At 36.8% G+C, this 27,267-nt stretch overlaps 1 protein-coding gene across 1 annotated transcript in view; it reads left to right on the plus strand.

The window, feature by feature from the left end:
• MDFIC (MyoD family inhibitor domain containing) overlaps positions 1-27,267 on the plus strand; it is a gene marked incomplete at both ends in the record, with an annotated part of 87,466 nt that overhangs the window by 15,939 nt on the left and 44,260 nt on the right. The window contains one exon of the mRNA XM_080701211.1: positions 5,456-5,578. Coding sequence (XP_080557337.1) covers positions 5,456-5,578 — 123 coding nt within the window. The remainder of the gene's footprint in view (positions 1-5,455; positions 5,579-27,267) is intronic.

Genomic DNA, 27,267 nt, shown 5'->3' on the forward strand with positions numbered 1-27,267 from the left:
ACACCCCCAGTCCTATATTTTTAGTCTTTTTATTTTTTGAAACAGAGTCTCATTTGCAAAGGGCCTCGCTAAGTAGCTGAGGCTGTCAGTGAACTGCGATCCTTTGGTCACAGCCTCCCGAATGCTGGGATTAAAAGCGTGTGCCACCATGCCTGGCTAATGCCCTTTTCACTATTACATCATTGGTAATTCTGAAGATGAAATAAATATTATACATGAAAGTCCTTTGAAAACTAAGACAGTATCATAATTGCAAAACTTCATTAATTTTTTCTTTCAACAAAAGGAAGCATTTTTATCTTTTAAAAAAACTTACCTAACAACTACATACCAGCAGAGTGGCTATTATATGTCACAGAAAATATTTTACATAAATTACTATCCAATTTATTTAATGCTCCTTAAGATTTTTTTCTCTTTTGTTAATCACCATTCAATTATTTGATTCTTCAACTGTCTAAGATAAGTAACACTGTGAAGGTTTTAAATTCGGATAATGCCGGCTAGGTGAAATATTATAGAATTTTAAATTAAATGGAAATTCTATTTACTTGAATTTTTCCCATTCTCCCTCAGTATGAATAATCAAGATTGGTTAGTGCTTCTCACTATTCATATTCCTCTTTAGAAAAATAGCAAAAAAAATGGGTATTGATTATGTAAGATAGATAGTCATTTCTGAGTAGAACATATTGTATTTAAATTGATCACTTAGAACCTTTATATTTTCCCTTTGACTTTTGCCTTTGCTTAATTCATGCTTGTCACTTTCTTTGAGAATTAACTCAAATCCAATGCCTTACAAAGGCTTTTCTATGATTTGCTCTACTCCATTCTAAACACCCTTCACCGTGTATAGGAGATTTGGACTGCATTGTTCAGCACTGTACAAAGTCAGATTTACAGAATTTGAGAGTGAGAAAGGCCTGCGCAATCATGCAGCTCAATACCCTCATTTCCCGATGAAGAGGATGAAGAGAAAGAGGCCCTGTCCAGGTCTCACAGCTGGTCAGCCTTTGAGCCAGAATTATGACCTGGGGATGTTTTCATTACCTTTTGTTTTGTAGCTGCTTGATTGATTCGTGTGTGTGTGTGTGTGTGTGTGTGTGTGTGTGTGTGTGTATGTGTGTGTGTTCTCCCTAGCTGGAAGATTTGCTGTCAGGAGCTGGCCTTTGCTACATCTGTAGGACCAGCCTTTTAGGGCAGAGGCCAGTGTTGCTTGACTCTCCTTTGGTCTGGTACTATTTTTAAAGTGTCCTCAATTTTTATTTTAATATGTAAAACATATCTCTTTTATCCAATCTATTAGTAGAACTGATTAGTATTATAAATAATTCAGGTTTGTATCCTCATAGTTGTTCTGACATGGAGACAGAACTAAATACCTTTATATTAATTAGATGATTAGATAAAATTTCACTTTCTGATTATTTGGAATCCTGGGACAAGGTGATGCTTGGCAAGAGGTGTATCTCAGTGTTTAATATGCTCTTCTAAGTTTTCCTCTAAAGAGTTGTGTGGTATAGGAGATGAGCTTACGTGGAACAGTGCTCCTTAAACCTAGTGACATGTCATGTACTTTCTTCTACCAGTACTACCTAAGTTGGGATCTCAGGTTGGGGATTGAGCTCTTTATACATATAAAGAGCTCTACAGGTGGCTCTGACCTCATAGCCACAGTCAAGAACCCTTGGCTTAGAAAAACAACATTGCTTGCTGAGATGGTGAAGTTGGGTACATGTATAGAAATCCTGTAGAAAGATACAGACCGATGTCCTACATCAGTAAGAACACTTGACTACCTGTGGGCCGATTCTTTCAGACCAAGGTAGTAATTAAAGTGCAATGACAAGCCAAGACTGAATTGGTTAAACCAAGACTGAGCCCTCTGCTTCTCAACCCAGAAGAGATACCACAGACCTATGTTGATAGCAGAAATGTGTTGTTGGAAACTGACATTTTATCATCTTAGTGAGTCGTGGCTGACACAACCATTTGAGAGAGTTCTAGCCAAATTGCTTCTGTGTTTAGATATCGTGGTGCCCATTTTATAATTGTCTATCAGGTAGATCCTGCTCTCCAGTGCTTTTCTTCAATGACATGCAAATGCCCACCATTAATGCGGTTGCTATGTGGGTTCCATTAACACGAACAAATTTAAAAAATATATTGATGAAATAATAGGCATACATATGAAAAACTCATAAAACAGTGGTCATAGTGGTCTGGTGTATACAAGTAAAGAATTGGCAAAAAGTCAATTTAAATTTGTTATTTGGAATCTTTTCTGAGCCTTGCTTTGGGCTGGGTGCTGTGGATAACAGAGACCAACTTTTGAGCCCAGACATTAGGTTTTCAAAGGAGGTAAAGTTGGATAGATTGATGTTGATGATATAATAGTAACTACATATTCTTTATTATTTTCTAATATAATGAGATAGAGCATGATAGTTTTTCTTTTCCTTTTTGACCCCAGAGGGACACTGGGTATTCTTTAATTGTGGAATTTTCCAGAAAAGGAAAACATTTCATTTTAAAGTATGATAAACTATCCCTTAAAACACATACAGTAGGAAGAACTTTATTTTTCCCCTGGTAGTGGGCTACATAATTGCAAATCCATGTGTATATGGACTGCATGGCATTTTCACTTATTCAGGGAGAGTCGAGAGGGTCTGTGTTTAGCTCTCGAATATTGGACATGATTCAAATATGAGTCAAGTGTGTCTAGAGGCTTTATTCATACCTATTTTCTTTTAGTCAGCAATGCTTCATAATGCCTTGGTTTCATGAATTAATTTTAATGGAATTAAACTTGAACAGCTCAAAATTATATAATTAATTTCATTCAGCTTCAATTAAAGTTACTAATTGAATCAAGCCTACTAGCATGACACCTGGCGGCAGTCAGCTACATAACAGTAGCAGAGAGTGCGCGGGACTCTGCTGACAGCGAGTTCATGTGTACTACTGAGTTTGTGCAAAAATCTCTTTGATGGATAATCGCAGAAAGGCTTTGAGTTGACTATTATGGTGGGAGATTTCTGGTGCTGTTTAAAAAAAATAAAGATTTTAATTGAAGCTAAGATATCTCATAAAGATTGCATTTTTTCTATGATAATACTGAGTAAATGTTATACAAATCTAGAACATATTGGCTTAACATGCTTTTAATTTATATTTTACTGCTGTTTGTGGTTTTGCTTTCTACAAATACTTAGACTTCAAGACCCTGTTTTGTTGTTTTTTTTTTCCCTCAGAGATCTTAGCCTTTGGATTTAGTCCTAAGTTCATGCCCATCTATTTTCATGTGCTGAAATGTGTTTCATGGCAGAACTTTTCAGTTGTTGTGAAATCCCCATGGTACATGAGAAATTTTTGCATGTGCAGAAATTTTTTCCTTCCACTGGAAATGTTAACACAGTTGACTAACAACTTCTGTTTGAGTATCTTTCCTTTCTTGGCTTCTATGGTTTGACATCACCCCGTTTCTCTTTCTTCTCTAACTCCTTCCTAATTGTACAGACTGTTCTCGGTAGTCTTCTTTTAACACATTAACTTCTCGATGAGTTCATTAACTTGAAAAACATCAACAATCAAGTGTAATAGATGTATTTTTCTAGTTATACTTTTTTTTTCCTTTTCTGGCTTGCAAGTTCAAATACCCAGTACTGAAATCATCCACTAGACTATAAACTCCATGAGGGTCTGGGCTCTGTCCCATAATTCATTGTATTGCCATCACCTAATACAAAGTCTAAGCATCTACTACACACACACACACACACACACACACACACACACACACGTGCATGCGAGTAAGTTGTTCACCAGATCTCCAGCTTTTCCCAATTGAGTTCAAACTAAGAACTTGGTCATCTCCAACGCTGTCTCCCTTATCTATGCAGATCACTAGTTAATTTTACCCCTTTACCCTTTTCCCATGCTGTTATTCTGTTGATTACACTCTCCTTAACTTCCATGTGAATTTGACTAAATCTCTGTTATTCTGTTCTCCCTCTTAGATATATTCATACTCCAGTGATTCTCAAGGACTCAAGTGTAAGGGAGTCATCTGAGTGAAGTCACTTCTCTAGTTGAAATAGAATTGTTGGTGATGAGCCCCAGAGATAGGCTTTTTAAAACAAAACTTTTGCCGGGCGTGGTGGCGCACGCTTGTAATCCCCACACTTGGGAGGCGGAGACAGGTGGATCGCGCAGGTTCGAAGCCAGCCGTGCTGGCTTAAGAGACCCTGTTTCCAAATTTAAAAAGTACAAAATGGGTCTGGGAGTGTATCTACCAAAGGTAGAAGGGCTTCCAGGAACCCCAGTACCACAAATAAATAAATAAATAAAATAAAAAATAAAAATAAAATAAAACAAAACTTTCCAAGTTAATTAAAGAGCAGCTAGGACTGACAGGCATACGTGTGTTAATCTTCCTAATAGATGGCTTTGCTTTGAAATGTCATAAAGCTTCAATGGCCACTTTCACTTACTTGTTTTTGAATTAGCTTCACATTTTTCACCTGTCATTCAAATACCCACACTATGTCTCTGATGAAACTTTGACAGCCTTACCTCCTAACGTCGCCCTGAAAGCACTTCATGGCTTAGAGTTGAAATCGTTGCTCAAGTGTCTGCTTTTGGAGTTTTCCCATGCTGTTTTTCCACCTTTATCCCATTTGGACTTTGTGAAGTCCTTCTAATCTTCTAAAGACCATCACATGCACCTTTTTCTATAGTGTCTTTCTTGATCTCTGAATCCTGATGAGTTTTTTTCCCCTTCTTTTGAAACCCTTTAGTGCCCTGAACCTTCCATAGCATGCCTTTTACCCCATGATGTAGGTTTTCCTTTGACTTATGTTTCTAACAAGACATTACATTTGCTTACATATTGGCTTTTTCCTTAAGAGCTCTTAAAACCTACATTTGAATCTCTCCCACTAAACACCTCTTCTCTGAGGAAGCATTATACAGTCTTTGGCTTTTTCTTTAAGTTTCCACAGAAAGAACTCTGCTTGCTTTCTTTCTCCTCCTGACCCAGTCGCTCCACATTGAACTGCAGTTGGACTTTCATCCCCGCCATTCACTGGCATCTCTTATTTGATGCTTTCCCTGATGTACCTGCCTCCCACCTATATGGACTCATTGACCGTCATCCTTGATATAATTTTTCCACATTCCTCTATCATGGCACATCACCAACTGTGTTAAAATTATTTGTTTACTATTATCTTAACAAATTAATTTTACCTCAAACATCTCTGTTTCTTTAATGCAAGCAGGTAGTGGGTGCTCAAAAAACAAATATTCTTGAGCCAATAACATAGGCAACAGTCAATAAATAGGTGAGGTAAACTTTACCTATTTCCTTAGAAGCATTAAGATGTATATGGTAAAATTATTAGAGAAAAGCAACAATGATGATAAGTGTATATTTTTTTTTATTCAGAAAAATGTAATAAAGACAATATTGAAAAGGATATAACTCCAGCTACCAATAGCTGCTTCATACATGGAGAGATGCAGGACCAGTCCATTTGGGGAAGTCCTTCAGATGGTGAACTCATCAGAAGTAAGTACTCTTTGGGGGAATTTGAGAATTTGGGGGCTATGACTATGATAAAGTTCTGAGACAGTTGTTCCATATAGTTCTGCTACAGATATATAAATCAACGGAGTTTATCTGAAAGTATTTTCATTAGTATTCTACCTTGCTTACCTAGAGGTAAGGTATAAATAACCTTGTCAATCAACTTATATCCTTTCCTTAGAAAGGGAAAATCAATCCATAGATATTGGATTCAATTCTCAGATTTAGTCAAAACTTAGTTCCTTCTTGAGCACCTCCCTCATAATTCTATGTGAATGTGGACAGTGAAACTAATAAAAAAAGAAAGAAAGAAAGATGGAGCTAAAGATAAGTCTTATCTCGATAATGCTTTTGTGGAGTGGTCCCTGTTCTTCTTGCCAAGTAATTCTAAATTTTTTTACAATTATTTTTGCATATCATTTGTGCGTATGTGTCGATACCATCTCTCTTCCTAAAAGTGTACTGTAGAACATGTACAGGAGCATTGGTATATTTCTGTTTTATCCTGGGAATGTCCTGAAAAGCTCATGTCTTTTGGGTTCTGTTTGGAATGTTGCTTCGGAGAGGTTCTGGTTCTGACCCTCCGGAGCTTATGTTCTGGTTGCTATGTCCTCCCACGTAGTTTCAAGATGAGCTTGTTGTATAATGAATTATTTCATATATCAAACACATAGATCACCACTGGGACACACTTGGAAAGGCACAAAAGAAAATCTTTTGAAATTCTTACGGGAGCTAAATTACCATGTTTCATTTTCACTTTTCAGAATGGACAAAGCACAATTTATTTTTGGGAACCAAGGGTTGGTTTTATTTTATTTTACTTCAACTTAATTCATGAGTTCATACAACTTTGTAATGGAGAGCCTTTCTTGGTTTACATTTTACCTTTCCTTATGAAACCTGGAACATTTTTTTCTTGTCTAGAATGCTTAATGCCTGGTTCTGACAGTCAAATACTGAAGCAGGAAAAAAATGGAAGAGACCAACTTAGCTGAAAACAAACAATAACAGCAAACACTATTGAATAAAATCTCTAGTTTTCAGACAAAAGCTCTGAACTGAGTGTATTTTAGTTTAATTTTAGAACCATTTTGGTTTGGATACACTTTTGTCTTGGAGAAGGGAGTAGGAAGGAAGGAAATGAGACTCAGAAATTAGTGGGGAGTAAGACTTATATAGCTTTTCCCAGAGAATCAAATAAACATCATTTCAAGTAAACATTTATCCCCAAACATATATTAGTCATCTTTTATCTAAATATTGACTCTGCTGTTGTGAAACTTAAGATTTTGGGAGATACTGGCATATATTATCTGTAATTTCCTAGCAACCGGATTTAGCAGCACTGGAAGAGGGCTGAGAGATTATTTTAACTCCACTTGTTGAGAAACATGAATGAATTTTTTCTCTTTTTTATAGTAACAGAATTTTAAGTGTGTGTTTCATGCCATTGTTTTATTTCCCTAATTTCCTTTCCCAAGGCCTACACTAGGAAAATGGGAATAAGATCTTGCAGGACAAAAAACAAAATATAAATTCTATAATTTGTTGTGTTAATGTGTTAAATGTGTTTGTGCTCTTTGGTGGAGCTCATTTTAATCACAGAAATCACACCATTAAAGAGAATGGATTTAAAATGAATGACTCAGTTGTCTATACTGGTTAAGTAGCCACTGATAAAAACTATTGCCAGAAATAAGTTCTTTATTGAGAGAATGATGCAGTCTGTGCCATGGGATACCAAAGCACTTGAGAACAAATATTTAATTTTCTACTAATATGCACTGAAAGCCTGAAGAGATAGGGAGATTTAGTACCCTTCATGAGATCATTTCTGGGAAAAAGGACAGATGAATGGATAGAGAAAAGATAATGGCCCAAGCCAGTAATGGCACTTCAACTGGAAACATGAGCTGACAGGCATTTCCAAATATTTGTGGGTGACATCCGACTCTGAATTTGGATTACAAATTTCAGAAACCCCTTACTTCTGTTATTTTCCCCAGTCACACTTTTGTAGACAAAGGGCTACTTTGTTATCAGGATCAGAAAGGGGGAAATCAGTATCTGGATTTGCAGAAATGGAACATTTTATACCATCTTGAAACCTGACTCGATTTCTGGGTAGCATTTAGAAGTTTGGTGTTATGATAGCGTCTGCTCTTCCAACTCCATGACACTGAATCTAAGTAGCTGCCTGACTTTCCCTCTTTGGACTTCCCCACAGAGTCTCTGCATAATTTCATGTCTGCCTCTCTTAACCCTGAGATTAGGGGAGATGATGTGTTTTCTTCTTGCCCCAGCATCTAGCACATTTTTGAGGCCCTGTAAATCTTTTGTAATAACAATAGGCCCTGGAAAAGGAGACTCTGGCTCAGAGCTCTACGGGGAAGAGAGGAACATCTGTGATGATTCAAGACCAGGCTGGCTCCTGTTCAGGAGTCCTGTGTGGCTCCCTGAGCACCGTGGAAGAGGCGGATAGCTGGCTCTCACGGAATTGATGTTAGTGTTCCCACTGTAGTGAGAGGTTGGCTGGATGGAGGGTTCATCAGAAAAATGAGGCCAGCTGGGGTGTGGGAACATTTTCAAATGCACAACTCCCCCCCCTTTTTTCCAAGCTTCCATGGGACAGCTCAGCTGCATAAGCAAGAAGTGAAGAGGAGTGACTGTTGAATATGACTGACTTTCTTTATTCTTGAGAGTGGTTATCCTGGGCTGGCAGCTCTTGTCTGTGCTGTCCCCGATGCCTGCTGCCTTCTTTGTTGAACATTTAAGGCATAATTTATAGGGGACTGTTAGCTGTCAGTGTGATGAGGCTGTTTTTACTTTTCTTTGCTGAGAATAACTGTGCTCTGGAAAGTCAAGGGAGTGGCCGCGTTGGAAATTGCATTCTAATTAAAGGGTGTATTCTCAGGCTTCATAAACGAGGTCCAAGCTGAGAATAATTTCCAGATTATTCTGTGAACTTTAACCTTGACCTCAGTGGACCACCCGTTTGTGGCTCACAGTTGGTTTGTGCTCCACACAGAAGATTGTACCTCGTCTTCCCTGGTCCTTCTAGAAAATATTGCAGGTGGCAGACCTGGGGTACTGAAGCCTTTTAGGACTTAGATTTCAAACTGTTTGCCCCTGAATTACTAACTTATTAGTAAAATCTTTTCTGGAAGTAATAAATAAAGAGAAGAAATCCATATGGAATCAAACATTTCGAATAAATAGGCCACACACAATCTGGTCAGGGAATGTGCATTGTGATTCTCTTTCTTATGAAATTCAAATTTAAAAAAGACAATTCCAGCCACTTAAGTTTGTTAGGAAAAAAAAAGCTTAAATCAATTTAGTAAAGAATTAAAAACATAATGGAGGTTTTGTCAGGAAATTTTATAATTGGAAAGTTTATTCTTTTGCTTTATGATTTTTAAAATCCTTTCTTTTTGCAGTTTCAAAGGCTTTCACATTCTGAGAAAAATGTTTTGGGATATAATTTAATTTCTGGGATGGAGCTTAAATTTGGGGGTTTGTAAAAACTTTCGAGAGCATTAGCTAAGACTTTGGCTTTTTATTTTTCTCAGATTAGCATATATGGTGCTGTATATAATCTGAAGCTATATCACTGTTTTAATAATCACTGTTTATTAGTAAAATAAATGTTGCAGTGAAGTGACACCCCTAATTGATATTAGTTTTTCTGTTTAACCCACAATACACAAACGCTGATCACAGGCGATAGGCAACATTTCATGTTTTAATTAGATTAGAAAAGGAACAGAAGTAACATTTTGATCTCAGTCTTTGGGGGCATTTCTAAGGTAGGAAGGAGCGTGTGTATGTGTGTGTGCATGCGCGTGTGCGCGAGCGCATGCCTGCGCATATACGCAGGCATGTATAATATTTTGCCTTAATTTAGGTCAAATTCTACTATCCTAATTATTTCCTATAAAGAGCTTACATTTTTCTTTGTTCCTCTTTGTAAAGTGCCTCAGGTCTCTATCTCAGATTTTTCTAGGTCTTTCTGAAAATTCTTATTACTTAACTTTATCCTTGGACATTGCTTTTACATAAACGTCTCCTCATTCTAAATGTCATTACTTAACTCCAGAAATTTTCCTCAGCCTCTCTTCTGAAATAAGTTTCCCATTAAACCATTTTGTTCAGCTAATTCTCTCCTTTGTGATTTTATAGAATTCCCATGATCTGAGGCAAAGTTAGACTGCTCTACTTAAATGGTAATCCCCATTCTGTTTAACCCATTTATTCATCTTGAAGAGTTTTTAGCTCTCGTAATCGTAAGCACTCAGTTGGCAGTGGAATGCAAGCCGTTCTCTGATTCACACTTGCCAACTCCTCAGGAGCGGCGGTAGCGTGCCTTCTCACTGGTCTTACTACTTGAAACCTTCCTCCTGGCGTCATCCGAATTTCCTCGCAACATCCACAGGCTGTGCTATTTAGAACCCTATTGTTTTTCTTCCTCGCTTTTGCCCATTTACAGCTGATTGCCCTTTAGTGAATACCATTTCATCAGTCCAGGGAAACCACCTGGATGTCCATCACTGAGAGAGCAGCAGATAGATACTCAGGTGTTCTGTTTATAGGCGTAGAACATTTCCTCTTACTTGGAGGTTAAGGATAAAGTATCAAAAAATTTAGATTTAAATCTCATGCATGGCTTTCTTGTTTGAATGCTCACACCTACAGGGGTTACTTGGTTCTTTGGAACCCACTTTATATAAGACAGGTCAGAAATATGCCCCCAGATAAATACCACCCAATTTTTCATGCTAATTTATTTTCCTTGCACAGGTTGGGAGGAAGCATCCTGCCATTTGCTGTGCTCAGTGTCTTTCCCTCCTCTCTGTGGCTCTCAGAAAAATTATTTTCAGAATGCTGACCAAGTTACGTGGCTGCAGTGGAGATGCCTTCATTATTGTTCTAGAGAGGAATCTTTCACCATCAGCTATTCCAAAATCAAACTAGTGGCTTGGTTTCAAGGTTGACTGGATAAATATGAGTTAATTTTGAATGGCCTTTTGTATTTATCTCATGGGCCCATGGCAGACATTCGGCCATGTTCTAGAATATAGATGAAGTTTTTTTGATGCAGGCCTTCGTTCTGTGCTCACCTGGGCTCTGTTTAGGAGACTGAGGAGAACCTTTGCCCCTATTTTTGGTTTTGAGCTTCTTGATGTTAGAAACTGGGAGGCCAATGGATACCAGTCACCAGGATCCAGGTCTTGACTACATCTTTTATCATTACTACTGGTGTGGGTGAGTTACCTAACCTCTGTGAGTTCTAATTTTTTAGATATCTCATGACGTTATTTTGAGGATTATACAAGAAAATATGTGCTATGTGCTTAATTACAACAGAACAAAGCAAGTAAATGCTCAGTGACTATCGGCTTGCATTATTATTGTCCTTGAGCCCAGGTATCTATTTTAAGACTTTAATTTTCTTACTAACCATGGATCCATTGGTTTACATGTCTGAAATGGCCATAATACACAGACTAAGTTTTGCTGAGATCTTTGAATTTATGTCCACAATATGATGGGCTATGAATTTTTAGGGGTTGAAAATCGACAAAGATGTATACAAACAAATTGGAAAAAATGTAAAAATGAGATTGTTTTGCACTTACGGAAGTAAATGTGTGTATTTATAGCTTTTTGTCTCTTCTTCCAAAGAAATATTAGGGGGGTTGTTTTTGTTTCTTGTTTTTTTTTCTAGCTCTTTATAGTGATTAAAATATGTTTTTATGAAGAGTGAAGTTTTATTTATTTATTTATTTATTGCGGGTCTGGGGATGGAACCCAGGGGCATTCGACCTCCGAGCTACACCCCCTGCCCTATTTTTTTTTATTCTTTATTTTGAAACTGGGTCTCACTGAGTTGCAGAGGGCCTCACTAAGTAGCTGAGACTGTCCGCGAACCGCGATCCTCTGGTCTCAGCCTCCCGAATGCTGGGATTACAAGCGTGTGCCACCACGCCCGGCTGACATTTGACTTTTAATCTATAACCTACTTAATGTTTTTGGTCAAAGGTTTTCAATTTCTTCCTGATTTCTTAAACTCTTTTGATTTTTATTGGGGAGACAAGATGGTCTTGACATGAAAGTGGTACATGGCAGATCATTGAGGGCCACAGACTTATTTTTTTCTCATTTGGGAGTTCTTGAAGCTTCAGGGAGAAGCAGAGGCCTGGGAACAGGCTTGGAGATCATTTCAAATATGCTAACCACTGAAGAAATAAATAAAGTTTAATGATCAAGTCCACAAATGCTGTGGTTTAGATAATTTTAGTTCTCAAACCTCAAACTTCCTGGATTTGAACACTGGACTTATACATAAATTATTTTTGTACAGTGTGTTGTCATATTGAAGTTCTGGGATTAAGAATTAAAATATAGCTTTGAAAACTAAATAAAAGAGCTGTTGCATTAAGAGTGCTAACAGTTTACTGACACTGTATATTGGGGATACAGGATCACCATCACCAAGACAAGTGAGGTTAGTCAAAATTCACAATCATATGGGAGAGATGGAGAATTTATCTTGAAACAAGAATGTGTATTACTAGCGTTCGTGGGAAAGTTCAGACTGGGGTATGTTCACATAGGAGAAACACAAATTTCCTCCTAGAAGAGGGGGGCAGAGAGAGCTTTCCAGAAGCAGTGATGTCAACGATGATACCTATAGTAGTTAGATCACTGCAGCAGGTCATAGGGGCAGGTAAGCCCAGAGTATTCACACCCAAAGCACAGTGCACTGAGGATCTGGAGGTAAGAGAGGACATGGCCAGCATGAGGAGAGTTGGAGTTTTGTGTGAGCTAGGTTATAAGATATAAGATGAGAAGTGGAGAGAGTTGAGAGGAAACGAATCTGTTAAAGAGGAAAATGACAATGGAGGTTACTGATGGGAATAGTGACCCAATCAAGTGTGTATTTTAGTCTGGCTGTATTTTAGGATTATTACTGTTGCAGTTGTTTGGAAAATAAATAAAAATGGGAGGAACGGAAGTAGTAGTTAGCATTAAGAGACCAACCGGCAGAAAGGAAGGTATCTTGACTGTGATAATGGCAGATGAGATGGGGTATGAGAATGACAGGTGTGTGTGACATCAAGAGATGACAGCTGTTATGAAAGGAGAGTGGGCCAGGAGATTAAATGGCATTGTCCAAACAGGGTTTGAAGTGATGGTCAATAGATACAAGAGAAGGAGGCAAAGACAAGACAGACCTTACAAATAAAAATACAATGGGATTAAAAGTTCATGAAGATTTCTGTTTCTTAAGAAAAAAAATGAATTTTATGTAACTGGATAGAAAACATGGAGAAAGGAGATGGGGTATGTAATGGTAAATATGAGTTTAAGATTTCTGAGCAGGAGCAGTCTCCAGTGAGGTCAAGGCCTGAGGTGTGGTCATGAGTAGAGGGGGGTGAATTAGATTCTTCCAAACCCAGAGTGCTAGGTTTGGATACACCTTTGTAGGCTTTGTAAATACTGCCATATTAAAAATATGTGAAAGCAGAAAGATAGATGTTTATTCCAGTGAACACATCCAGTAAAAGGCAAAACTGGGGTTTTATCTATTTCTGACGTTTCTCTTGAGTCCCTCACTGAACCTCAGTGTTTTAGGTTGAAGGAGCCAGTTGGTTATCTCTGCTTCTTTGTTGCCTCGTCCTAAAGTAGAACAGAGTGGAATAGTAGTTTGAGCATCTCAAAGCCAAGGCCTTTGGGATGAGTAAAAATGACTATAAACCATTTGGAGCTGCTAGCCTTTATTACTATAAGACTCTAAGGGGTCTTTTTCATCTATTTTAGTACAAAATTTGGATTAAAAAGATGAGTGAAAATGTATGTATATATTACTTTTATGTATTTCTAATACTACATGTGTGTGTTTAATTTTTTGCTTACCACAAGATATACATCCTTCTCTTTTGAATGCTTTCCTTCAAGAATTTCTATGAAATTGAGTGGGGCACTTGGAAAAAAAGGATTTCCCCTTGTTCTGTTTACTCTCTTCTGCATTGCTGATTTTATTCGGGTTGAAGTGAATTATTTTATTACATCAAAAGCAATCATATTGTAGAAAGAAAATTTTTCCATATAGCAAAAAACCATCAGGGTGAGGGTCTACTTTCCCAAAGCTGCACTACAGCGTAGTCACCTGTAGGGCTGATAGGCTCCGGGTAACAGGCCAGGAGACTCTGCCTCCTTCATCTTTTAAAAAAAAGGCAGGACCAATTATGTAATTTGGGGGAGGGGGAGTCTAAAATGAAGACACAGGCCCTCTTATTTAAAAAAACATTGTGAATTTCAAGAGAACAATGGCATAGAATTAAAGCAAGCATGGGGCTCTCCTAAGTATGAGGCTTTCTGCGACAGCCCAGGTCACACGCCAATGGAGCTGGAGGCCTTGAAAGAGTGGGGATCCAGCTTTGTAAGCAGAAAAAATTTTTCTATACTAATTTTGCATTTTATTTTTCTCAGTAAGGTCCTGAAATTGAGGATGAAGGAGTTTTTGCGGGCATGGGCAAATCAGTTAATCTGTTAGTCACAGGCAAGAGTGGCTACCATGGGCATAATGTGTAAGGTGGTGGTTCTCAGCATCTATCCAGCCTCAGCCTGGAGAAGAGGGAGACCTGCTTCTAGCTTTATCCAGGGCTGAGCACAAAGGGTGAGAGGTGTATCAGAATAGGATGAGTTGGTTAAATACCTCTCTTCTTCTTTGAGGAGCTCTCTGGGCCCACTTTGAGCACCAGTTGAAGTCAGTACTGTCACTTGGTCCATGTTTCTTTCAATTATTTGGCCTCCAGTCCTTCAGGAGTGGGTGGTAAATCTGTATTCCACAGTTCTCCATCAAAAACTGGATTCCTCCCAGTTTCTTTGGGTTCTACAGCAAGATACAAAAAAGCCAAGGGAAATCTCCTTTGAACACTCAGATGGTGGAATTAGAGGGTGAAAATTTCATTAAGTGAAACATAGAAGAGAGTGGGTGGAGAAATTTGTTCTGCTTTGGAACATACTTAATTAAATACATTTTCCATGGTTCATGAGAACTTGTGAGAACTGGCATTGAAACATTTAAGGAAAAAAGAGATTCCCACCACCTCAAAATTGTCATGAATAATTGATTCATGCCAGTGTGATCATAGTGAGACCATGCATCTCATCTTTGTTTCTTGCCCATTATACCTTGTCTTTATGAAAAAGATGAGAACACATTACTTATGTGGAAGCCTGTCTTTGCAAGTTGTCCTCACATGATTCCTTTAGGATTATAAAGGTGCCATCATAATCACAAAGGTAAATGACAATAAAACATACCAAGTAATTGTGTGATTATGAGCAACTATCTTTTTCCTATTATTCCTTATGAGTTAGTCTTATATTTGTACTTTGCCGATAGCCAGCAGAATTTAAAAGTCTTATCAAATCAAATAATTGTGCATATAAATATTTACTATTAAAATATAAAAATTAAACTCATATTCTTATATTTAGGTTTTTACTATTTCAGCCAAATTAAGGTGGTTGCTATTTTTTAAATAAGGCTTTACATTTTCCAGAGAAATAGGAAAAAGCCATTTAGTACTTCTTAAGTATGAATAATTTGCCTTTTAATTCCTAAAGGAGGTTCAATTTAAATTTACTAAATTTCAAATATTATGCATCATTGAAAAAATATGTATAATCACAAAAATCTCCTTATTAAAGAGAATTTGAATAATACTGACTTGCTGAACAGTACTTAAAAAAAAAACTAACTCACTTTCAGGCTACAAAATCTTACTATTTCAACGTATTTAAATTTGAGACTAGTTGCTAACTGGTCCTTAGACAGTTGCTGGGAAGGATTCCTAAATGATAGTGAAAATCAAATGACAGACACTTAGTCATGGAGCATGTGTGGCTCTGACTGTATCTGCCTTCTGCTGTACATGTGGCTTCACCTCTGTCCTGAAGGGCATCTTGTTTAACCTTCTAGTCCATGACTTCCCAGTTTTGGACAATTCTAGAGCTTCTTTTAATTTCTTTGAAATAATATCAATTCATGACTTCTTTAACTCAAGGAAATTTAACCTTTTCATTTTAGCTGCCTTATGGATCTGGACCTATTTTGGACTTTATTATCACCAAAATCTCTTCCATCTAAGATTTGGAAATCAGCAATTCACTTTCTCACTTCTTCCTGCTTTTTGGCTTAAAAATCACTATGCTAATCTGCTAACTGTGTTCTTTTCCTTCCTAGCATCTCATCTCCTTCTTGACTTTACCTGCTTTTTTTTTTTAAAAAAAAATGGCTAGCTGGAATTTGCAAATGATCTCTCATTATGGCCCTAAATTCCATGACCTTATGCCATGTCTGCCAGGCCTATGCTGACATTACTGCCACCAATCAGATCACACCACCAGTGTCTTCATACCATATTTCAAGGGGTGTGGATCACAGAAGAAGAATGTGATGCTGTAGAAGGATTAGCTCTTGTACAAATGTATATTCTCTAATTTTAATCGTTAAGTCCTTGCTTAGTTGATTTTCATTTTTGATCCATTCTTTCCTTTAGTTTTGTGACACTTGCTATACTACGAAGACTCAGATTATATTCTAGTTCTTCAACTCTGGGACATTATAGGTTTTAGCTAAGGTCTAGCTCTTGGTATTAAAACCCATGTCTATGGGGTGATGCCTTAATCCATCTTGGTTAAATAGTTACCACTAAAAAGTCTTTTGCTATTGATAGATCACTTTTTTAAATTAGTGAATTCACCTCTTTCCAGTTCATTTCCTTACTGAAGCATCTGACAGGATATGTTTTCTCCCCTTCTGTCATTCTTCTACTTTTTGCCTCTTGTCATACTGGCTTCCTTTCCTTCGCCCAAAGGAAACTTTGGGTTTCTTTCTACCTTTGGGCTTTTGCATAGCAGATCTTCCTCCTGGCTTAATTGTCAGTTTCCAAAGACTTTGGAGACCTCCCCGTCTAAAATGGGTTTTCCTCTTTCACTCAGCACCCTTTCCTTTTTAGCCACTGCCACATTTGGAATTTATTTGTGCAGTTATATGTCTAATGTCTGTTGGCTCTAAGTTGCAGCCCTAGCAATTACCATAATTCCAGCACTACAATAAAATTCCAGTGAAGGATTTTGGATGATTTTTGTCTAAGAATAAAACAAATCTTGCTTTTTATTTCACTACTTTCACAACCTCTGCCATAGCCAAAGCATGTTGTTCCAGGATTCACTTTCATCACCTTTCCATATCTCCTTGAGCAAGCAATGCCAGCACCATTCCCCTCTCATCAGGACAGTGTCTGTGTCTTTCCTAAAGGACACATGGATTTCCAAATTTCAGTCCACTTGTACATAATACTTATTCCTCTTACTGGAATGGGTCTCCTTAAGAACAGGGCTGGCCCCTCATTCAGCTCTGCAGCCCTCACAGCCTTTAGCTCAGGACCTTGCACAGAGTTTGTTTCCAGTACTTGTGTGTTAATTGTCAAATGAGTGAAAGTGTTTACCTTTTGAGGACATTTAACTTTTCTGTAGGAGACTGACAGCTTTGAATTCATTAAACTGTGGTAATTTGTCCTAAAATGTGGATTGATTCTTAAGGAATAGATTTTCTCAATCTGCAGTTTATGCATATCAAAGGGTATTTTCTATTTGTAGTATTGATGTTATTACTATAGCTTTTTTCTAGAGTTAATGACTTTTTATATTGATGATCTAATTTGGCCTGTCAGCAACTTTATCAGGCAGGTAGGATAAAGTATTATTATCTATAGACAAGACTGAACTCATAGCAAACATCTTATTTCTAGTAAACAACTCTTTACTAAGGATTGACTCTTAAATAGGTGATAAATCATAAGGAAAGATAGAAACTGTGATATTTGGGGTCCACTAGAAACTGCATTAAAATTACCCGGGGGGGGGGGAGCAGATCTTTTCAAATTATAACTTTATTTCAAGTCTCAAATTCTGGTTTACTTCCTTAGTAGAAAATTGCTGTTGTCTGTTACCACTATTACTGATAGATTTATCATGCCTTTGTGTTGGATCAAGAAGTTGGAATAATTGCATAGGCCAGGAATATGTTTCCATAGTCATATCCTTCTGTGGGAAACAGTAGTTCTCAATACTTCATGTTATCTTAAAAAAAATCACACTGATACCCATGATCCACCCCAGACCAATTAACTCAGGATTTTGAAGTCAGGTTTAGGCATCCATGAGCTCCTCCAGTAATTCCAAAGTGCACACAGACTGACATCCAATAAGGCTTTCCATTGAACACACCACTTTAGAACAGGTAATTTTGTAGAATAAACTGAACCTTGTGGTCTCTTTGAGCATTTGCAAGTCTTTTATTTTGGAAACTGGTTTTGTATAGATATACTGAGTGACCCATCGGAGAGCCCACTTGGTGGCTTCTTATTTAGCCTTTAGCCCTTTGGGGGAGTTATTTTCTCAAGAGATCTTTACATCTTTCAGACATGTTCTTACTTTTAGTCTCACTGTGCAGCACTTAAGTTTTTTGATACTGAAAAAGAATCATTTAATTTGCACATGTAGTATGGTTAAATGGCACAATGAAAGGACTTCATAATCTTTGAGATGTAGTCATAGAGACTTATTTGATTATCTTAGGAATCTTGATGTATTTAACCAAATCAAAGTTTATCTTATATATAAGTATAATTTTTAAGGGTGAAAACTTTTATCCATTTATTTTCTGAAGAGTTAACACATACCTGCTTTTTTCATCTTTCTTTGATACTTGTCTTGAATTGCAGTAAGCTGTCTCTTTCAGTTAAAAATGTCTGGAATAAGTGACCTTTTAATCAAGTGCTTGTAGATATATTGGAAAGAATTATCTCCCTAACTATTATAGCTCGAGTTTGTTCTTGGAGTAAAGCAAAGTCTCTTATAATAGAGATACAGTTTACCTAAGAGTCATATTAATAAGTAAAAAAAAAAGATCAGCTTTTTGAATAATATATGAATTCATATGGTATCAGTGGTATCTAGGCATTTGGGACAATACATAATTAGTTTCAATTCCCTTTGAGAGGAAGATGTGGATGTTAAAATAAATTGCTGATGAAGCATATACTTTGGAGAACAGTGTATTTCAAAACTTTGTGCAATATCAGCTATTTCTTTCAATCGTATGGAAATATAACATAAGACTGAGAAGATTTATTAGGGGTGGATTTAAACCATTCTTACTAAATAAAAGTTCAGAGTTTGCTTATTTAGGATAGTTGCTAAAACAAGGATAATAGCAAATATCTATAGGCCTGCTGGGAAAACATTACTTCTATACAACTTCTGGCACCATTGTTTGCAGTCAATAAACCAACAATAATCATTTGCTTGCATGTGAATAATCTATATTACAATATTTAAGAATTAAATAGTGCTTGGTCATTTAATTATTAAGAGTTACTCTTTTATAAATCAGGGAACAATGGATCCCTGGAGAAAAATCAGCACCCACAGAGTAGGAAAACTTAGAATAGTGAAATAAATATATTGAGGGAGAAGGGGAGGGAAGGGGACAGAACTTAAAATAATTTGATTTTATTTTTAAAAAGTGAAGAAATGACCTCTGTGAATGGAAGGAACTGTTTTGCTACCGGGAATAAATATTCTGAACTAAACTGTTCTCATGTGGTAGACATTCTAGTCAGTCTCACCTGGAGCGAGTTCCTTTAAAGGTTAGACTACAAGTTAGATTACAATATACACAACACAGAGAACGTAAATCCATGTGCAGGCAGTTTACTATCTCCTGGTTTTTCTTAGACACATAAAATATTGGACTTTCGCATCTTTTGCACAACTCTTCCAAGTCTGTCCTCTGAGATTGGTGTGTGATATTGTCGTTATCTGACACATGTTAAAGCTTTCTTCCGGAGAGATGGAGTCTATTATTACCTGAGGGTTCATCACTCTCCCTTCAGTGTCGTTCTCAGCCTCGCTTATTTTGATAATCTGTGGGCTCATGATCGGTCCCTCATCCTCACTAAGCCTGAAGAAAATGAGGGGTTTGTTGTGACACTCCTTGGGAAGAAGTCTTCAATTTAGTTTGTTTTTTCTGGTGACATGTACAGTGTTAAAGTAAAAATATTTAAGTGGCTCAGTTCACAGAGTACTCACTTAATGCGCAAAAAGCACCTATGTGTGGGAGTGTTCATTTTCTGTGTTTAATTTTTTTAAACAAAAAAACAAACAAACAAAAGTCTAACCACTGTTTCTTGTGCCTAAAAAACAAAATTGGATAATTAAGCTCTCAGAGTCAGAATCTACAGCCTTGGCATGACTGAGTAGGTATGATTACAGCCTGGCTGGTAATAATGACAGATTTTAGTGTCCATTTTAGTGTGTGAAACACTAAATTACAGTGAATTGAAAAATGGGTAGTTTATAGTCCTAGAATAGCATTTCTCGGGGGGCAAGGATGATTTTAAATCATTTGGGGATAGTTTTATTCTTCTTCCTCTGATCAAAGATACAGTATCATTCATCTCTGCATATTAATACACATGTGACAATATTTTGGGGTGGTCTCTTTGGAAGAGAGGCTTTTTATCATGCGCTTCTCCATCCTAAACATATACATATGATATTCTTCTGTCACACAACATTAAAACTCAGTTCTTTGGAAAATGTCACAAAGAAGTGTGTATATTCAGAGAATTTAATTTTACAAATCCTCCTAAGGGCTATACCTAAGAGCACGTCCAGTCATCCAGGCCTGCTGCAGGCCACTCCCATATGTCTTGGGAGCTGACTGCTGAGATCACACATGCTGCTGATGATTCTGTGTGAGGACTTACTTGGGAAGAACTGGAGTCGTTATATCACTGAGGACAGATACATACACAGCATGGTGCTTTAACAAAAAATAGGGAAATTACCCATGCACAATCCAATGAGACTGACTCCCATGTAAGTAAGCACTCCACCCCTGTGCCATATCCCCTCGATTCCCATATTCTATTTTTTTTGTGTGTGTATGGTACTGGGGATTGAACCCAGGGGCATTCTATCTTCAAGCTATACCCCCAATTTTTATTCTTTATTTTGAAACAGAATCTCATTAAGTTGCAGAGGGCCTCACACTTTGCTGAGGCTGGCTGAAAGCCTGCAATCCTCCTGTCTCAGCCTCCCAAGTACTGGGATTACACATGCACACCACCAGGCTTGGCTGATTCCCATATTCTAAGTAGACAAAAATAGTAAAAACCATACAGCATCTAGAGGAAAAGTGAAAATGAGATAATGTCCCCAAACCAGGCTCACTTGTCTATCTCCATCAGTTACGAGACACCATAAAGGGATAGGCAGCACATAAAACCAGTGTCCAGAGAAAGTGTGTGCTTGGAGAAGGTGAGGTGTGGTGCCTCATGGTTTGAATTCAAATCCTGAATAAAAGCATATGGTTTGGGATACTGGGCAAGCCACTTTGACTTTCAGCTTCTCCTTCTGTATCTTTGAAATATGACTGGGCATAATCTGTTACCTCACTGCCTCATATAGTTGGTGAAGGTTCAAACATGAACATCTAAATGGAAATATTTTGCTAAGAGTCTAAGTCTCAAGACGAGTATTAATTATGCATAATGAGGATAACCAGTGACTGGGTCAAAGGAAGTTACATAGGGCCATTTTGAACTATACCATGGCAAGAATAAAACTACTTCCTTACTATATTTTTAGGCTAATCCAGAGCTGCTAAGCAGAGAAACAGTAGGGAAAGTGGAGCATGACCCCAGGCTCCTTTCACTGACTATTTGAGAGTTTTATACTATTCTAAACATCTTTTATATTATCCTAAATATATTTTTTATTATTCTAAAAATCCCCATAAAGACATATTGACAGGTTATCTCTGCAGAAGTGAGGAAATGAACCACTGCATTTAATAAAACCTTCTATGAGATTAATGTTCAGTTTTAAATAGCATGAAAACCCAATTATATAAAAATAAACAATTATATAAATTATATAAAAATAAACAAAAATGATATTATAAGCACCAATATACCTACCCACTGCTCAAATTTAGGAAGATTAACATTTTGCCAATTAATTTTTAATAAAACATGTTTTGGTGGCCATGGTAGGTTAAACATAAACATTCCATTCTTTTGAGAAATTCCACTTAGGTAGTAGTAAGTTGAGTAATTTTTGAAAGGCAAACATTTAAGAAAATAAAGAACAGATAAATAAACAATGGTGGAGCAGCTATGTCAAGAACTCTCTGGAAAATATTAAGCAGAGAGAGAAAGAGAAAAATAATAACTGATAAATAAACTGATAAGATAAGTGATTTTGTAGCACTGAGAAGCTAGAATCTAAATGTCAATACAACCATGGGAGCTCAAGATTTGGAGGTACCATGATCCTTGGAAGCTGGGATAAAATTGGGCTTGAGGAGATGAGTGCCTAAGATTTAGACCATCAGGTTCTTCTTGGCACTGCCCTTCCTGCTTTTGGGCATTCATCAAAGGAGCATGTGGGAGAAGGTCATATAGTGGAGCTGCTCAGTTAAATCAGCTACCTGAATGATGAGACGCTCTCCTTTCTCCCCTACGACATATACATGGTCCTAACCGCCTTTCTTCGTAAACATTGATGGTCATGTACCAGGTACTATAAATTAGATAGGAAAAATGTTTATTTACACATTTTCTTTTGTTCAGTAGTTTTCCAATTGGAAAAAAAATAGCAGATTAAATCTTACCTCCTACTGGTTCCCATCATCACTAGGAGAAGCTTTGAGCTCCTGACACCTGGCTGAGAACAAAGGAGATAGGACACTTGCTCAGTAATTGTTGGCAGTGCTCAGTGTTTACTATTAATCCTGCATGTTAATCCTGCTCCCAACGGCTAGTTCTACTTAAGGTGTTACACTTCACATCCTTTTTTTTGTTTCTCTAGAAAAGAAAGAAAATTATAATGATTATGCTAGTAGATATTATTTTTTTTAATTGGTGCATTGTAGTCAAACATCAGAATGGGGTACAAGATGGTAGAGGCATACATGCATATATCACCCAATTAGCCCTTCCCCAGTTTCCACCCCATTTTCTCCCTCCTCCGTCCTCATGTTCTACTTAGTGATTGACTTTGATATTTGTTAATATACATCATGTGTATTAGGGAGTTTTTCTCTTCCTTTCTCTCTTCCCCTTTCCTATCACCCTCAGTTAGATCTTTTTATTTGCTTGTCTGAGGTTTTTCCTTATTCATATAGAGTTATTCCTATGACCCAAATTCCTCCCTAGCTTCTACATGTTAGGGAGAACATCTGACTTATCACTTTTTGTAACTGACTAATATCATTTAGCATAATGTTCTCCAGTTCAATCTATTTTCCTTTAAATGACATAATTTTGTTCTTCTTTATGGTTGAGTAAAATTCCATTGTTTTCATATCCCATAATTTTGTAATCCATTAATCTGTTGATAGACATCTTGACTGTTTCCATATTTGGCAATTGTGACTTGTGTGGCATGCATTTGTCTGATAATTTGGTTTCCATTCTTTTGGGTAGATACCCAGAAGCGGTATTGCTGGGTCGTATGGTAGCTTTATTCTCATTTTTCTGAGAATTCGCCATACTGTTTTCCAGAGTGGTTGTACTAATTTGCAATCCCACCAACAATGTATTAGAGCTTCATCTTCTCTACTCCCTTGCCAGTATTTGTTGTTTGTGCTTTGAATGATTGGCATTCTAGTTGGAGTTAGGTGAAATCTCAGGGTAGTTTGAATTTGCATCTCTCTGATTGCTAATTATGTTGAACATTTTCTATACATTTATTAGTTATTTGAATTTTTTCTTTAGTGAAGTGTCTATTTGGTTCATTTTCCCATTTTTTAAATTGGGTTATTTGTTTTTTAGCGATGATTTTTTTTGAGTTCTCTATATAGTCCAGATATTAGTCCTCTATTGGAGAAGTAGTTGATAGATATTTCCTTTCATTCTATGGGCTCTCTGTTGCGGTTCTTGATAGGTTCCTTTGCTGTACAGAAGCTCTTTAGTTTAATGCAGCTCCATGTGTTAATTCTCATTTTAATTTAATGTGTCTTTGGAATCTTGTCGAGAAAGTTTTTACCTGAGCCTATGTGTTTAAGTGTTGGGCCTATCCTCTCTTCAAGGAGCTTCAAGGTCTCTGGTCTTATTTTTAACTCTTTGATCCGTCTTGAATTGACTCTTATGCTGGGTGAGAAAGTGGGGTTTATTCATTTTTTTCTGTATATGGTTAGCCAGTTTTGCCAACACCATTTGTTGAAGAGACTATCTTTTTTCCAGTGCATGTTTTTGGCCCCTTTATCAAAATGAACTGGCTGTAAGTGTGCGGATTTGTTTCTGAGTCTTCTATTATGCTCTACTGGTCTGTGTGTCTGTTTTGGTGACAATATCATGCTGTTTTTATTACTATGGCTTTGTAATATAGTTTGAAGCCAGGTATTGTGATGCCTTCTGCATGCTTCTTGTTGCTGAGAACTACTTTACATAGTTTAGATCTCAAGGCCCTAGTGAAGTGGAGTCCTTACATTTATTGTTTCCAGACTATTTGCTAGATATTAAGTCATATGTGCATCGTTTACCTACATGTTGGTGGTGAAACATAGACCTATACTTCCGTAATATTAGGATAGGAAAGATGAGCTGGACATGATGATGCATGCCTGTAATCTTACTACTTGGGAAGCTAAGATAGGAGGATCAAAGACTCAGCAATGTAGCAAGACTCTCAGCAACCTAGCAAGTCTATGTTTCAAAATAAAAAGAGTAGAATGGGGAAGTAGAATGCCCCTGGATTCAATCTCCAGTAACACACACACACACACACACACACACACACACACACACACACAGTATCTTGGAGATCAGTGTATTTAACATCTGCATTTCTTAGTTGACAAACTGAGGCTGAACGAGGTAAGATCTATCCGACTCTACCCAGGCAGACCCAGAAGCAGGGTTATAGTTCTTAAAAATAATCTTTATTTATCGACAAGAATATATAGTAGCTATGTGTCATTTGTAAACCACAATATGTGATTTTGAAGGCTATATTAATAGAAAATGATCACTAGAAATTAATAGTCAGTTTTAAGGCCCCGGGTAGATAAATGTATTCAGTTCACGTCAAATTGTCCATTTGTTTTCCCCTGAGAGTTTGACTTTATGATAAAAATTATTCTTGGTCAGTATCTCAATCAGCCCAAGGTACTAGTATTTGAATTATGATTCTCAAGTGGTTGTGTATAAGGCAAGAGATAGGAGAATCCCGGGAGAAGGTGCATGTTTTTTTTTTTTCAAATTACATATTATATTACTCACATAATGTTTCTCGAATAAGCTTGTTGGCATTGCAAAAAGGCAAAAACTATGTGTTCTAACTGAGTAAAGGAACATGACTTAGGAAATTAGAATAAAATATGATAAAAATACAAATCAGAGTAATATTCTTATTTTTAAAATCTGAGCCGAATTATAATAACAGCAGTATGATTCCTTAACATTCTTTCATTTCACTGTCAAAGAACTTGTTCTTCTCTGAACCTAAATGAGTTTTACTGAATTTCAGTACCAATATGTTTGTCTATTTCAGAGAAATGGAGTCATGTCTTTCTTTTCAGGAAAGTACTTAAAGTATAAGATTTCTATAAGTGTTTCCTAATATTCCTAATTGTGGTTGTATTTTACATTTATATACAGTTGATGGCCATTATTGATGGGCCCTTCATAGGAGTCCTTTGAGTGTTTTGAATCAAATCAAAGGAAGTATTTAAGCCAACTTCTGGTCAGTTATACTGAAAGTGGTCTTATAAATGAATAATTTATTATTGTAATGGCTTATATGATAAAGAAACACAATATCTAGAAGAATAATTCCAGGAATGTTTATGAAAGCACACCCTATGATTTTCTAGTATATTTGTTAATGTTTGTAATTTGAAGTAGGCAATAAATATCTAGTCCAAAGGACAATGTGTGAATTCCCTAGCCACACTGGCTTCCCATCAGGTCAGCAGATGGGCTGAGAACTCTTCTGCTTTGGGCTTTTGCATGTGCTGTTAGCCTGGCCTGAAATCATTATTCCTTCTCTTTGTAAGGCTTCTTCCCATTTTGGTCTCCATCAAAATGCCATTCATAGCTGTGTAAACTAAAATATTTTCCTCTGTTATTTTCTACACCAGTAGTACTTTTCCTTTATAGTAGTTGCCATAATTTTAAATTATACATTTTGTTCATTTTTTGGTTTATTTACATGTTTAATGTCTTTTTCTTTACCTCTACTAACAGTATCTGGTACACTGTATGTATGTATTTATATATATATATATGTGTGTGTGTATATATACATATATATATATTAAGTATTTGATAAAAAAAAAATGCCTTGCGTCAAGGAAACATGATTCTATATCATGGACCCTTCCATCTACCATTGACCATAACATAAAATTATTTTTGTGATTTCAGTTGTTTTAGGAGATGCAGTTATTATTTACTATTTTTATCTATTGTTGAAATACACTAAAATTCTAATATTGACGAAGTTAATATGAGGTGCTTGGTCATGAGTGCCTTTGACATTTTCATTTCCAATTCATTTAAGTTAGGAATAATAGTTAACCTTTGTGAACTGCAGATGTGTATGGGATGTTTATAGGAGTCTGGAGGATACACTTTGTAGGAGAAATTGAGCACAGCTAAAGTGTGGGAGAGTAAGAGACAAAGATGGGGTATGAGATTGAGGTAACATTCTGAAGGGTTTGGTAAAGATAAGATTTTTATCTTAGGGATTAAATAAGTAGTAAAACATTCATCTGGGACATTAGAATGAATGTTTTATTTTTTAGAAAAAATATTTTGGTAATAATGGGGAAGAGGGGCTGGGAGAGAAAATTCAGGGGCAGAGAGCTCTCATAGGAGCCCAGATAACCTAGATATAAGATGACAAGGACTTCAACCAATGTTGGCAAGGAAGACAGAATTGGAGGTGGGGTCTAAATCATGGTTGGTATTTAAGAGATGTTTGTGTGCAAGACACACAGCATTCCTTGAATCAGGAGGTGACAGGTGATTCAGATGAGCAGAGAAATGCCAATTCTGTAATCTGGTGCTGTCTTTCAGAAATGTTCACCCCCCTCTCTCTCTCTCTCTCTCTCTCTCTCTCTCTCTCTCTCTCTCTCTCTCTCACACACACACACACACACACACACACACACACACAATCTTTATCTCTCATTCTGTTCTTTCCTTACTTTATTGTTTTTGTTCTCCCATTTTATCCTTATTTTCTCACACCATTTCTTAGTTTTATTTTATTTCTCTTTTAAAGCACTCTGATTTGAATATACCCCTCACAGAAAAGAATGGAATGCCTCTCTATACAAGATTGCAGCAAATTATCATTTACCTTTATGTATACTTGGAAAGGATGCTGTATCTAAAGATAATTTTTAAGACCAAAATCTGTAGATTTATTAAAGTTATTTTTGTCACTTAAAGATTGACAAAATTGCAAAATTTGTTTTTTGTTTGATAGAGGTGATGATTATCAGCTTCATCAAATACATTAACAAGTTCCACTGATATTGCAGAAATGATTAGAAGCCCTGGATACAA

This window comes from Muscardinus avellanarius (assembly GCF_963383645.1).
Source record: "Muscardinus avellanarius genome assembly, chromosome: 9".
Lineage (NCBI taxonomy): Eukaryota > Metazoa > Chordata > Mammalia > Rodentia > Gliridae > Muscardinus > Muscardinus avellanarius.